The sequence below is a fragment of the Astyanax mexicanus genome, chromosome 3 (genome assembly GCF_023375975.1).
Source record: "Astyanax mexicanus isolate ESR-SI-001 chromosome 3, AstMex3_surface, whole genome shotgun sequence".
Classification (NCBI taxonomy): Eukaryota; Metazoa; Chordata; class Actinopteri; order Characiformes; family Acestrorhamphidae; genus Astyanax; species Astyanax mexicanus.
Window position 1 is genome coordinate 62,794,589 of NC_064410.1, and position 14,589 is coordinate 62,809,177.

General features: G+C 36.4%; 2 protein-coding genes and 1 long non-coding RNA gene across 6 annotated transcripts in view; 1 reads left to right on the plus strand and 2 right to left on the minus strand.

The window, feature by feature from the left end:
* Positions 1 to 14,589, minus strand: part of wu:fc38h03 (acetylcholinesterase collagenic tail peptide) — a 761,412-nt gene that overhangs the window by 585,373 nt on the left and 161,450 nt on the right. The gene's annotated exons all lie outside the window — the stretch shown is intronic.
* The window catches only part of jazf1a (JAZF zinc finger 1a), a 42,351-nt gene that overhangs the window by 11,412 nt on the left and 16,350 nt on the right, over positions 1 to 14,589 (minus strand). Inside the window, exons 2-3 of the mRNA XM_049476011.1 lie at positions 2,368 to 2,440; positions 335 to 531 (exon numbers count right to left, since the gene is read on the minus strand). Of these exons, the coding sequence (XP_049331968.1) occupies positions 335 to 531; positions 2,368 to 2,440 (270 nt within the window). The remainder of the gene's footprint in view (positions 1 to 334; positions 532 to 2,367; positions 2,441 to 14,589) is intronic.
* On the plus strand, positions 8,077 to 9,258 carry LOC125799407 (uncharacterized). The gene is made up of 2 exons (XR_007438303.1): positions 8,077 to 8,434; positions 8,960 to 9,258. It is a non-coding gene; the product is annotated as an uncharacterized LOC125799407 (long non-coding RNA).

Below are 14,589 nucleotides of genomic sequence, written 5' to 3' on the forward strand. Positions count from 1 at the left end.
ATCTTCCTCTTGATTATATTCCAGAGGTTTTTAATTTGGTAAAATCAAAGATCCTCATCATTTTAAGTGCGTTTTTAAGTATTTTACATTCTTTAAAGTAGCCCAACTATTCACCTAAGTAAGATAAGAGCATCTTTTGTTTTGTTTAACACTGTTTTTAAGTTACTACATGATTCATTATGTGTTCCTTCATAGTCTTATAGATCACTTAATTATTAATTTACTATGTAGGAAAAATATATAAATACCATTAAATGAGAAGGTGTGTCCAAACTTTTGACTTCTGACTGGTTCTGTATGATGATTTGAGTGAAGAGCGTGTGTAGTTAGTTACCTGTGGGGGTGCTGCTGCGGAAGGATGATGACGGGGTAATGGGCGGGGTCACGGGCGGAGTCAGGCTGCCGTTGCTATGGCGAGGGGGCGTGGAGGTGTTGTTTCGGGACACGCCCCCAGTGACGGACAGCGCGAGCTTCGGCTGAACTTTCTTCTTCTGATTCTCCTGCTCCCGACGAGCTGCTTCAGTCATAAATCTAATACACACACACACACACACACCATACATACCACACGCACACCACACATACCACACATACCACACACACACACACACCACACACACAGACACACACATACACACAATATATAAACAAAAGTATTGGCACATCAGCAGCTCATAAGACGAGCCACAAGCTTTACTATAGAACCTGTTCTAACAGCAGAGGACCGGTACCGCTCTCACCTGTATCACCTGTATCACCTGTATCACCTGTATCAGCTGTATCAGCTGTATCAGCTGTGAGGAACATACACTTCTCCCAGTATCAGAAACTTCAAAATAAAAGTCATTTCGCTGCATTTTAACTGGAAATTGTAATATTAATTTATTGTTTCACACAGACATCAGAATATCCAACAGCTGTATTACACATCACATTGTGCATATCCTTCACCCCTACCTTTAGTTTCAGGTTTTAGTTTTAGTTTGCGCTTTTATTTTTAGTTTGAGGTTTTTACGTTAATGTATTTACTTTGAGGTTTATACTTTAAGGTTTAAGTTTGAGGTTTATAGTTTGAGGGTTTTAGTTTAAGGGTTTTAGTTTGAGGTTTATAGTTTGAGGGTTTTAGTAAGATATTTTTAGTTAGATTTTTTAGTTTAAGGATTTTAATTTGATGTATTTACTTTGAGGTTTATAGTTTGAGGGTTTTAGTGAGAGGTTTTTAAATTGAGTTTGAAGTTTTTTTCTGTTTGAGGTTTGTTTTAGTTCGACTTATTATTTTAAGCTTTTAGCTTAAGGTTTTTAGCTTAAGGTTTTTAGTTTAAGGTTTTAGTTTAAGGTTTTAGTTTGAGGTTTTAGTTTGAGGTTTTAGTTTGAGGTTGTTAGTTTGAGGTTTTCAGCTTAATGATTTTAATTTGAGGTTGCAGTTGGAGGTTTGAGTTCAAGGTTTTTAGATTGAGGGTTTTAGTATGATGGTTTTAATTTGAGGTTTAATTGGAGGTTTTCAGCTTGAGGTTTTTAGATTTAGGTATTAGTTTTAGGTCTTAGTTTAAGGATGTAGTTTTATGGATTAAGTTTGGGGTTTTTAGTTTGAGGTTTTTAGTTTGAGGTTTTTAGTTTGTGGTTTTTAGTTTGAGCTTTTTTGTTTGAGTTTTTTAGTCTGAGGTTGTTAGTTGGAGGTTGTTAGTTGGAGGTTGTTAGTTGGAGGTTGTTAGTTGGAGGTTGTTAGTTGGAGGTTGTTAGTTGGAGGTTGTTAGTTGGAGGTTGTTAGATTAGGTTTTAGTTTTAGGTTTTATGGATTAAGTTTGGGGTTTTTAGTTTGAGGTTTTTAGTTTGAGGTTTTTAGTTTGAGGTTTTTAGTTTGAGGTTTTAGTTTGAGGTTTTTGATTTTAGGTTTTTAGTTTGAGGTTTTTAGTTTGAGGTTTTAGTTTGAGGTTTTTAGTTTGAGGTTTTTAGTTTGAGGTTTTTAGTTTGAGGTTTTTAGTTTGAGGTTGTTAGATTGAGGTTTTAATTCGAGGTTTTAATTCGAGGTTTTAATTTGAGGTTTTAAGTTGAGGTTTTAGTTAGGGTTTTAGTTTGAGGTTTTTAGTTTGAGTTTAAGTTGAGTTTAAGTTTTAAGCTTAATGTTTTAGTTTGAAGTTTTTAATTTGAGTTTTTTCATTCAAACTTTTAGTTAGAGTTTTTCAGTTTTTTTCAGAGTTTTTTTTTATTTCAGGTTTTAGTTTGAGGTTTTTAGTTTGTGGTTCTCAAACATTTTAGACCATGTTTACAGGTTATAAACCAAATAAAATCCACCACATACTTTCTATTCTGCTTTTAACCTGTAATCATTAACCTAACACACACACTCACACACACACACACACTCACCTGTTGATGTAGCTCAGGGCTACGTATGTGGGCTGCTGCAGCTCCTGCTTCTCCAGCACTCTGGGGTCTGTATCTGTTGGGGGGAGGAAAAAAGACAGAGTTAAAATTAATTACAATTTGTTAAAATTAAAAAGGTTAAAAGCAGTGAGGTGAATTTTACAGTATATAATTCAGTGTAACTGCATCGTTACTCACAATAATCACATACAGCAGATCTGACTGCAGATCAGTCTCAGACATGTGCCCTCCCCCCTCAACACACACACACACACACATACACACACACACACACACACACACACACACACCTAATCCCGCACACTTTTTCCACACTGCTGGAGACAGCAGGCCGCTTCCACTGCCTGAGGCAAACCAGGCCAAACTTCAAAAGAGCCTAAACCCAGGAAAAGAGTGTGTGTGTGTGTGTGTGTGTGTGTGGGTGTGTGTGTTTCTCCTGGTGTAATCTGTGTACCTTGACTGCCCTCATGTGGTGGCTTCAGCTCTACACTCTAATATACAGCTCTGGAAAAAAAAAGATTTTTTGCACCAGGAGTAAAGCAGCATAAAGTTATCCAAAAGCAGTGTGTAAGACTGGTGGAGGAGAACATGATGCCAAGATGCATGAAATTAAAACTGTGATTAAAAACCAACCAGGGTTATTCCACCAAATATTGATTATTTCTGAACTCTTAAAACTTTATGAATATGAACTTGTTTTCTTTGCATTATTTGCAATATTTTGGGCGCCGAGTGGTCCAGCGGTCTAAGGCGCTGCCACTATGAGCAGGAGGTCGCAGGTTCGAACCCCCGCTCATGCAGCTTTGCCATCAAGCTGCCGGCGTCAGAGGGAGCAAAAATTGGCCCTGCTTCCTCTGGGTGGGTAGATGGCGCTCTCTCCCCACATCACTCCTATGGTGATGTCTGCAACACAGGGCGTCTGTGAGCTGATGTACCGGAGCCGAGCCGCTGTGCTTTCCTCCGAGCGCGCTGGCTGCTCAGTAATGCTGCATCAGCAGCAGCTCGAAAAGAAGCGGTGGCTGGCTTCACATGTATCAGAGGAAGCATGTGTTAGTCTTCACCCTCCTGGTGTGTTGGGGCATTACTAGTGATAGGGGGAGTCCTAATGAGTGGGTTGGGAAATTGGCCGTGTAAATTGGGGAGAAAATGGGAAAAATTAGAAATAAAATTATTTAAAAAAAAAAGAGAATATTTTTATTTGGAATTTGGGAGAAATGTTGTCTGTAGTTTATAGAATAAAACAACAATGTTCATTTTACTCAAACATAAAACTATAAATAGCTAAACCAGAGAAACTGATTCAGAAATTAAAGTGATCTCTTCATTTTTTACAGAGCTGTAGTAAAGTTGGTACTAATATACTTATCCAAATACCCAATACCACTCCCTCTCTCAACATATTATTAATACAGTACCAGACAAAAGTTCAGAAACACCTTAAATTCAGTGTTTTTTCATTATTTTAAATGTTCTGTATTGTAGATTAACACTAAACTCATTCAAACTATGAAGAAAAACATATGGAATTATTTATTAAACAAAGGTATTAAACAACCCAGAATATGTTTTATATTTTACATTCTTCAAAAGTAGCTCCTCTTGTTTAGATGATCAGTTTTGAACATCTCTGCTGGATTTTCTCAGTCAGTTTTATGAGGTAGAGTCTCCTGGAATTCAGGCTTTCAGTTAACAGCTGTGCTGATCTCATCAAGAGTTAATTACTTGAATTTCTTGTCTCTTAATAAAGTGTTTGAGAGCATCAGTTAAAGTAAGGTAGTGAAGAGGTAGAGTTACAGGTATACAGTGAATAGTGGATATTTTGCATACAAGTTAAACGAGCACTAAATGTTAATCTACACAGATTTCTCTCCTGAAAACTGCTTATTTGGGTGAGTAAAGTGCTTCTGTTTTTATTCTATTTACAGTTAGCTTAGATTTCCAGTATTTTGAGTCTAAGGGTGAGTTTCAGTGAAGTTTCTCCAGCACTAAGGCTGGGTGCTGCAGCATTAGCATTAGCATTAGCCGCTAACCACAGCGCTACACTGAGGAACCTTGAGTGTTTCAGAAAGCCAGGGCACTATCAGCTAGCGGTTTGTCCCATTTAGCTTGTTTTAACATGTTAAACATGCAGACTACAGTCTGATATACTCACCTCTGAACAGAGCGAATGAAGTGGCGCTGCGGTTAGCGGCCAATGCTAATGCTAATGCTGCTGCACCCAGCCTTAGTGCTGGAGAAACTTCACTGAAAACTCACCCTTATAACTCTGTACTTTAGTGGATTGATTTTACTGCTCTTTAATACCGGATATATATATATATATATATATATATATATATATATATATATATAATATATATATAAGGAGCACCGGATTATAAGGAGCTCTGATGATTTTTGGTAAAACTAAAGGATTCTAGGTGCATCTTACAGTCTTTTTGATTTCCTAAAGAGCCATAATTATAACTGTGTGTATCTGTGTGAGGATGCTTATAATACGCTTTATTTATAAGCTTATTTAAGTTATTAATGAGCTTCTAAATAACCCTTAGTTTATGATTCCTATGCTGAGACTTTTATCACTGTAGAATGGTGAAGTTCACTAAGGTGCCCAAGTAAATGATATAATAAAAGTTTGCTCAAATTAAATATAGAAAATCAGGTTTTACACAAGTAAATGATGGGTTTCAGAGCAGTTAACTAAAGATATAAAATGGTGTTGATGTGTTTTATTAATGCTTTATTAATGTTTTATTAACGTGGAAATGATCAAACATCAGAAAATGTCCCTAAACTTGGATTGAACGCAGGCGCTGGAAACTGAGAACATTTAAGAGAGGAGAAGAGGAAAAACAGACCACTGAAGGGCTGTAGGAGTCTGCAGTGTGTGTGTGTGTTTCTATTTGTGTATAACAGGCAGTGTGTATAATGGATCCCACATGTCCCACTCACAGCAGCTACAACCACTTCAACAATTCACCTTGTATTTCAGAAAAAAAATGATATTCGATAGGGTTGGGCGATACGGCTCTAAAATAATATCACGATATTTCAGGGTATTTTTGCGATAACGATATACTTGGCGATACAGGAAAACTAAAATAATTCATTAATTTCAGGAATATAGTATAATAGTACAACAGTATAATCATAATGTGGCAAAATAAATAATACAGCATAAAATAATATAATGCAGCAAATAATATTGCAGAATATTTAGTGCATGCATATAAACTGCAAACTAAAACTTATATTATACAATAAATACACTTAAAGCTTCACAGTAAATAATATACAACTTTTAAGACAGAACAGCCCTATTATCACGATATGGATTTTTAATATCATGATATTTCTGTCACGATATATTGTATACCATATAATATTGCCCACCCCGAATATTCGAAATATTTTACATTGCAAATGTTCTTTTTTCGACGGTATATATCACAATATTAAACAATGCCCCTACCCAGCGCCGAGCTCTCAAAACCCAAGGAAAACAGCAAAACAACAGTAATCGGCCCTTTAATCATTTAAAAAGGCATTTAAACGGCTTTTTAAATAAGAAACAAGAGCGTCTTTCTGTTTTTCTGGGATTAAAAGTGTGAATTCGACTATAACTGGAAATATCTGCGCTGCTAAACTGTGCTGGACTGGACAATTCAGGCTTCTCAGGCAGCAGCAGCCTGTCACTCACACAGACACAGAGACAGTGCTGTGTATCGACTGTACTTCTTGTGCCAAGAATCAAAACACTGCAACATGACCGACGTGTTTGATTTAATTGCCTTAAGTGACATCACACATCCTGCAATGTGACTATTGCACATGCGTACATCGTTATGACGATGCTTAAACGATATATCGTGCAGACCTACTCATACTGAACGTAAAATGTAAAACATGGTGGTGGTAGTGTGACGGTCTGGGTAAAACTCGCTGTAATAGATAGAAACCAGCAGTTCTGCTGTTTACCTGAAAATCCTAATGAAGAATCAGAATCCGTACATCTGTTCATTAGTGACCTCAAGCTCAGGAGTACTTTACTTGGGTTCTGCAGCAGGACAATGACCCAAAGCTCACAAACAAAAAGTTAACCTCTGAATGGATTAAATAAATGAACTAAATAAAGGTTTTCTGAATAAGAATCAGAATCCGTACATCTGTTCCTTAAAGACCTCAAGCTCAGGAGTACTTTACTTGGGTTCTGCAGCAGGACAATGACCCAATTAAAGCACATAAAACAGAAAGTTCACCTCTGAATGGATTAAAAAATTACAACTAAATGAATGTTGTCTGAAAGAGAATCAGAATCCGTACATCTGTTCTATAGTGACCTCAAGCTCAGGAGTACTTGGGTTCTGCAGCAGGACAATGACCCAAAGGATACAAACACAAAAGTTTACCTCTGAATGGATTAAATAAATGAACTAAATAAAGGTTTTCTGAATAAGAATCAGAATCCGTACATCTGTTCTATAGTGACCTCAAGCTCAGGAGTAATTTACTTGGGTTCTGCAGCAGGACAATGACTCAAACGAAAACGAAATACTGAATTAAAAAATATATATATTTCAAGAATACACTACTGCACCAAAATGAATATTAAATTTTCTTATTACATACCATATGATATGGCACACCCTTAACTGAGATTTTAAAAAATACAAGAAATTAATCAGTAACATTAATTTGTAACAGAAGTCAATGATCCAGAATGTCATGATACTAATAATAATGCACTCCATATATCTCCATATATCCAGGATTAAAGTAAAATAAATGATACTGGACAGATATATAATCTCTATCTAGTAGATATATAATGGGAAATGTGAACAGTGTTAATTTTTCTTTTGATAAAAACTGTAAAAAAGTAAAACCCTGATGTGATAATTAGGGGTGGGTGATATGGCACCATATTTCAGGGTATAATATCGTACAAGATATTAAAAAATATTGGCAATATTATCACGTACGATGCGATATGGCACACCCCTAATCCGTACATCTGTTCTTTAGTGACCTTAAGGCCAGGTGTACTTGGGTTCTGCAGCAGGACAATGACCCAAAGCTCACAAACACAAAGTTCACCTCTGAAAGGATTAAATAATTAAAACTAAATTAAGGTTTAGGAGGATCTAGTTAAAGTCTGGATGATTGAGATGCTGTGGATGTAATTCTGTAATTCTGTAAAGAAGAGTGGAACTAAATTCCTCCACAGAGATGAGAAAGACTCGTTATCAGTTATCAGTAAAGCTTGATTGATAACAGTTGTTGTTAGTAAAGAGGCACAATCAAGTTACAAGTTATTAGACTTGGAAAGCGAACACTTTTTCACACAGGGCTCGATTGGTTTGGATATATATTTTCCTTTAATAAATAAAATAATAATTTATATTTACTCGGGTTATCAATGTCATGGAAACCACACATAAATCATTTAAAAACAAAAATGGCTAAATCTACTGCATTATTGTACAAAGTGAGGGAGTTATTTAATGATAAAGCTCTGTATATGTTGTATGGTGCTATAATTGTTCCACACTTAATCTACTGTATTGAAGTCTGGGGAAAAGCGTGTTAAACAATTACAAATTCTATTCTTGTTCTACAGAAAAGGGCTGTAAGAATTATCACCAGAAAACATTACAGTCATCCATCAAATACACTGTTTTATCAGTTGAAATTAGGGGTGAAACGATTACTCGAGTAAATCGAGTAACTCGATTCACAAAATTGATCGATTAATTTTCTGTGCCTCGAGTAATCGTTTATTTAATTAATAAACTCAGCGCGCGGTATTTTCGCGACTTTTATTTTGACAACGCGCTCAGGGTTACGTCACCCTGCCCGGGAACAAGGAGACGGAGGTTTGAGCAGCGGCAAAAATGGAAGTGGCGAGAGAAAACAGCGATTTTAAAGGAATAAAAGCATTTTATGTTCGAACTGTGACCTGTACTCGGTGCAGTGCCAAAACAGCGCGTTTTAATGCTGCACCATCTGAGCCGAGGACACCCGAGACGCGAGGACGCCGAGAGAGCAGGTAAATATAACTTATAATAAATCAATGAGATTAACATTAATGTGAATTAATAACAAAACGACAGCGCTTTGGAGTGTGAATTAATAGAAGCACTGTCTATAATGTGTGGTTAGTTTATTAGAACAGAGTTCATACAGGCTTTATGTAAACAGTAAACACAGCGCTGTGCAGTTCAGAATATAAACAATAAAAATGTTAAAAGTTAGCTAAACTGAAGTTACTTTGGCTGGAAACTAAATGCTTGATTTCTTCATCTAAGAGTACATTTGGCCAGTGAGACAAAAAAAGTATGAACACTGTTGTTCATATAAGGAAGTGTGTCTCTTATTTATTTGGTAAAATATTGATTACCACTAGTGTCTAATGTGCCCCAATGCGATAGGTGTCAATCTTAATAAATGCACGGCCATGAACTTATTATTAGAGTTATTAGTCTTAGTGATGTAACTAGACCCAAATAGTCCAACATATAAATAAAGAAAAAAGCAACATTTGTAATACTTGTGTGTCACAATTATTGCACAGGTCCTGATATATTTTGGAGAAGCGGCTTGGTGGTAAAAGAATGCAGCACACTGATCCAACACTGGCAGAACTGACAACGTCTCAGAAGCTAAGATGCACAACACAAAGACGATGTTTATGCCTTTTTTATTGATTTATACACTATATTTGTTATTTACAAGAAATCCAAATGTGAAAGTAATGTAATTAAATTTATTTTTTTTATTGTGGTATTTATTTATTTATTGTGTTTTATTTATTTGTATTTGCAATTTGGAAATGTTGTGAATTTAAAAATATAACTTATCTAAAAAAGGAAACCAATTGGTCATTCATTATTGAGTAAAATGCCTTTTTAATTGCTCTTTAACAAAAAAAATGTTTTATCCGATTACTCGATTAATCGAATCGATTTTTCAGTAGAGTACCCGATTACAAAAAGAATCGATAGCTGCAGCCCTAGTTGAAATGATTGAAATTCTATGATTTAGTTGACTTTAATATTTTATTATTTATGTATAAGGCTCATAAAAATACATTAAGTTCAAACATCCAATTACATTTTGTGAAGAGAAAAAGTTGTTATAATCTTAAGGGGGTACAGATTTTTGTTTATTTTTTATTTTTTATTGGAAATGTACTATTGTTCTTAATTATTTTTGGGATAAAAGGGGCAGATATTATACGATTTTTTCTTCTTTCTGCTGCCTTTCATTTTATTTGTGATTTGTATATTTTTTTCTTCTGTAAAAATGTATTTTGTTTATAATGAAATGAATAAATCTTCTAATACTAGTAATAAAATAATAATGTCTGATATTAAAGTTTGTATGATAATCTATTTTTTTTAAGTATGTAAATGTCCCATTTCTCATTTTCTGGTCATTATTTTAGTTTTAAATAAGATCTGTTCACACTAATCAGACTTAATTGCTTCAATTCAGCACTAAAACATTCTTTCCTGCAGCAGTTAAGCTTTTCTCACCTTGTAACACCAACACACACACACACACACACACACACACACACACACATCTGCTTTTCAGGTGGTCCCACTCAGGTGGTCCTCATCACGGCTTCATTACAGCATTTAAATTCTTTTACGTGTTTTTGTTTTGCTACCAGGTGAAATTCAGTGTCGATACACACACAGACACAAATCTACTTTTCTGTGTATTTAAATGTTTTTTTTTTTTTTTTACTATTTTACTTTTTACTATTTCTTGTACTTGAAATCCAGTTTAAAGCAAAACTAATGCAAATCTAAGATATTATTCTTAATATATCCTCTTGAGACCCAGCGTCCTCATACGAGGACATTACATTTCAGCTTCTCTACACCATTATACTAAATGTTTTAAAAGGTTGACCCTTTAGCTTCATATAGAGACACCACCGCTACTATCTACTAGGGGTGGGCAATAATATATCATATACAATATATCGTGACACAGAAATATCATGATATTAAAAATCCATATGGTGATAACAGGGCTGTTCTGTCTTAAAAGTAGTCTATTATTTACTGTGAAGCTTTAGGTGTATTTATTGTATAATTGTTTTAGTTTGCAGTTTATATGCATGCACTAAATATTCTGCAATATTTTTTGCTGCATTATATTATTTTATGCTATATTATTTATTTTGCCAAATTATGATTATACTGTTATATTATTATACTATATTCCTGAAATTAATTAATTATTTTAGTTTTCCTGTATCGACAAGTATATCGTTATCACAAAAATACCCTAGTAACGCCCCCGAGGTCCACAGACAGAGAAAGTGTGAATGAGGGGGTTTGCCACGCCCCGCTCTAACGCAACTCGCCCAACCTTGTCCGAAAAGCGCGCTAAAAAGCGCGTTTGCTGTTGCTGCTACAGCGTAGCTTAATGAAAGTAAAGTAAAAGAGCAGTCTGGTGTAGCTTGAATAATATCATTGCTTACTTTTTTCCAACTAAAACTAAGTGACATTAAACCAAACTTTCACAAATGAGAATTACGACCTTTTACTGCAGCAATATATATATATATATATATATCAAATTAAAAACAGATGAGGTAGATGCAGTAGCTATTTTTTTTTTTCAAAATTATACAGGTATTTAAATTGAGTTATCAAAATCAACTCAGTTAACATTTTTAACAAGTGTCCGTCAAATAACGTAAAGCAGCGTCACGTCGCAAAAAAACACATTATTAAGCTTTTAATTTTAATAAAGCTTTTATTAAGATTACTTTATTATCACTTATATAAACCGAGTTTATGCAAAGTGACCACGCAATGAAATTACTGTAAAAACAATAGGGACACTTTTCTATCGTCCCCATGTATTTATCATCATATCACACAGCACTAATTATTACATTATTAAATATTACAAAATGCTAATGCTTAAAGAATGTTAGAAACAATAATTAACATAGATTTTAGTTAATGTCTTGTTTCAAATAATTATTGGAATATTGGTCTTATATTCTTACATTTTATCCCTGGAGATAATTCAGGTCTGAAAGGGTTAAATGTGTTTCTTTTGGAACATCTGTTTGCTGTGCTTTTCTAGAAAATAAAAAATAAAGGCAAGATATATATAAAATATATATAATTTCATGCAAAACTCCAGGCTCCAACACCAGGATAATGAAGAGTAGAACTCGCCTCCTCCGATACATGTGAAGTCAGACTCCGCCTCTTTTTGAACTCTTTTTGCCGAGTAGCATCACAGCGCTAACGCTCGGAGGAAAGCAGCGCAGCGACTCGGTTCTGATACATCAGCTCACAGACGCAGGCTTGTGCTGATCCACATCACCCTAGGAGTGATGAATAGGGGAAAGAGAGAGCGCCATCTACTGTACTGTATCCACCCAGAGAGAGAGAGAGATCAACTGTGCTCTCTCAGGGCTTCGGCAGCTGATGATGGCAAGCTGCACGACCTGGATTCGAACCAGCAATCTCACGATCACAGTGGCAGCGCTACAGCATACATTTAGAGGAGAGGAGCTCTGTCTGTGCTAACACACACACACACACACACACACAGAGTGTAAAGGGGTTGGAAGGATTACTGTGGCCTAATAAAGAACAAGTTCGCCACCTTGTGGAGACAAATTCACTTCTTAATGATTTTTAAAAGGCATTTAGTGTGTGTGTGTGTGTGTGTAACAGGCTGGCATGGCGAGGGGGTGCAGGAATGCCATGCTTGTTTTCCAGATGGCTAATTAAAAAGCAGCCAAGTGTTTAAACGTGTTTGAGATCAGCAGGTCTCCGGATAGAGGGAGGGAGGGAGAGAAAGACAGGGAGAGAGAGAGAGAGAGAGAGAGAGAGAGAGAGAGAGAGAGAGAGAGAAAGAGAGAGAGAGAGAGAGAGAGGGTTAAACGAGGCTGTAATTATATTTTCCAGAGCTCAGCAGTACACAACACTCCTTACGGAAATGCCAGGATACCTGCATACACACGAGGAACACACACACACACACACACACACACAATACACATTACACATTACAATTCAATACATCTATATATTCTATATTCTGCAATATTGTAAGCAATACTATATTTTGCGATTGAATTAAAGGTCTTATTCCATCGTTTTTTATTCATTTTAAAATGTCTATTTGTGTCTCTAGTATTAATTTATTAATTCCATGTGAGCTGCTTTTTGTTAGAAAAATTAAAGGGGTCCGGTGATCCAGTATAACACTGCTTTAGTCCGGTGGAGGAGTGTGTGTGTGGGGTGGGGGGTGGAGTTTACACTATTAACAGTCTTTGCATGTGTAATAATGCCCTGCTAAGTGCAGTTCAGCCACTGACCTATAGTCTTAGAGTCTCTAGAGTAAGAGTAAAACACCAAATCCACCGGGGATCCTATTTAAACCTATAGTTACTCACACACAGGAGGTGGGTAGAGTCCAGGTCCAGAAAGTAAAAATCAACAAACAAAACCCCAGGGTGGATTTTTACTTTTAACTAGTGTACACAGAACTGTTCTAAACATCTAAACACCTACCTATCTCAATTGTACTTGGCTGGTGGTGTTTTTCCTCCATAGACTAATTCTAACCATTTGTTTCTTAGCTCTGAATTACTGGGTAAAGTATATAAACACTGATGTGTTATTCGCACAAATAACACAGGAATTAACTGCATGCTGTTCCTAGCACTGTTAGTTATCTCCTATCTGATGAGACGGCGTCGCTGCCCGGCTTCAGCTCTGCCTGTGGGCGGTCCCGAGCTGAGGAGGGCGTGGCCATGAATACTAATTTACAGGTTGATGTAGACACGGTGCTTTTCCTGATCGACTCGTTTTATTTTTCTGAATATTTTCTTTTACTAGCTGCTGCAGAGAATGAGGGAGAGGATGAGGAAGAGTTTCATCATGTGCAGCATCATAAACAACTCAGAGAGACCTGCTGTATTTCACAAACAACAATAAAAAGAGGATTTTAGCTGAAGGGCACCTTTAAATTAACAGATTCTAAAAAAAAATAAAAGTTTAGTTTTATCCAATCAGAATAGACTTACTATCTTTATCTTTGACAGTGTTGTGTAAACTAAGATTTTTCTAATTGATGTTTAATTTCATGATGTCTCTTAATATTAAACTCCTTAATTACGGCAACTTTTAGACTCTTTGGTCCGTTTTTCTGCGCTAGAAATGCACACCCTCTCCGCTTTTAGACTCTTTTGCCCCGTTTTTCTGCGCTAGAAATGTGCACTCTCTCCGCTTTTAGACTCTTTGGCCCGTTTTTCTGCGCTAGAAATGCGCACTCTCCCCGCTTTTAGACTCTTTGTCCCGTTTTTCTGTGCTAGTAATGCGCACTCTCTCCGCTTTTAAACTCTTTGGCCCGTTTTCTGCGTTAGAAATGCGCACCCTCTCCGCTTTTAGACTCTTTGGCCCGTTTTTCTGCGTTAGAAATGCGCACCCTCTCCGCTTTTAGACTCTTTGGCCCGTTTCTGACACCTAGCGTTTAAACTTTGAATCTCACATTATAAAAACCTGCTTAACAGCGGGCCAACTTTCATTCTACTTCTAAAATGCCTCGCGGACCGCTCCAAAAGCGGACCGTAGTTTAAACACCCCTGCAATGGAGATAATCAGATCCCCATAAAGAATCCCATAGTCCCCATAAAGAGGCTAATACACACACACACACACACTCTCGTGGAAGGATGGGGTGGGTCTGGGTTGGCTGGTATGAGGGATTTTCCACTGGATCTCACTAATTGGCTCGTAAAAAAGTTCCAACAAGTCATTTACTGTGACTCTCTGAGCCTCACACACACACACACACACACACAACTTTTAGAATAACTAACTTCAAACATTAAAAATAACTGAAATATTACTTTTACTTTTACGGCCGCCGACCAAGGCTGTGCTTCCCTACTCGTACTTCTGGATCTGAGCGCAGCCTTTGATACAATAGATCATACTCTCCTTTTAGAAAGACTAGAGAACATGGTCGGTGTAACCGGAACTGCCTTAGCATGGTTTAAATCATACTTAACCGATCGCTATCAGTTTGTGAGGATAAATGATATGTCTTCCAGTTATACCAAGGTAAGATATGGAATTCCACAAGGCTCTATATTAGGACCGTTATTATTTACATTATATATGCTCCCACTGGGCAAAGTTATTAGAAAAC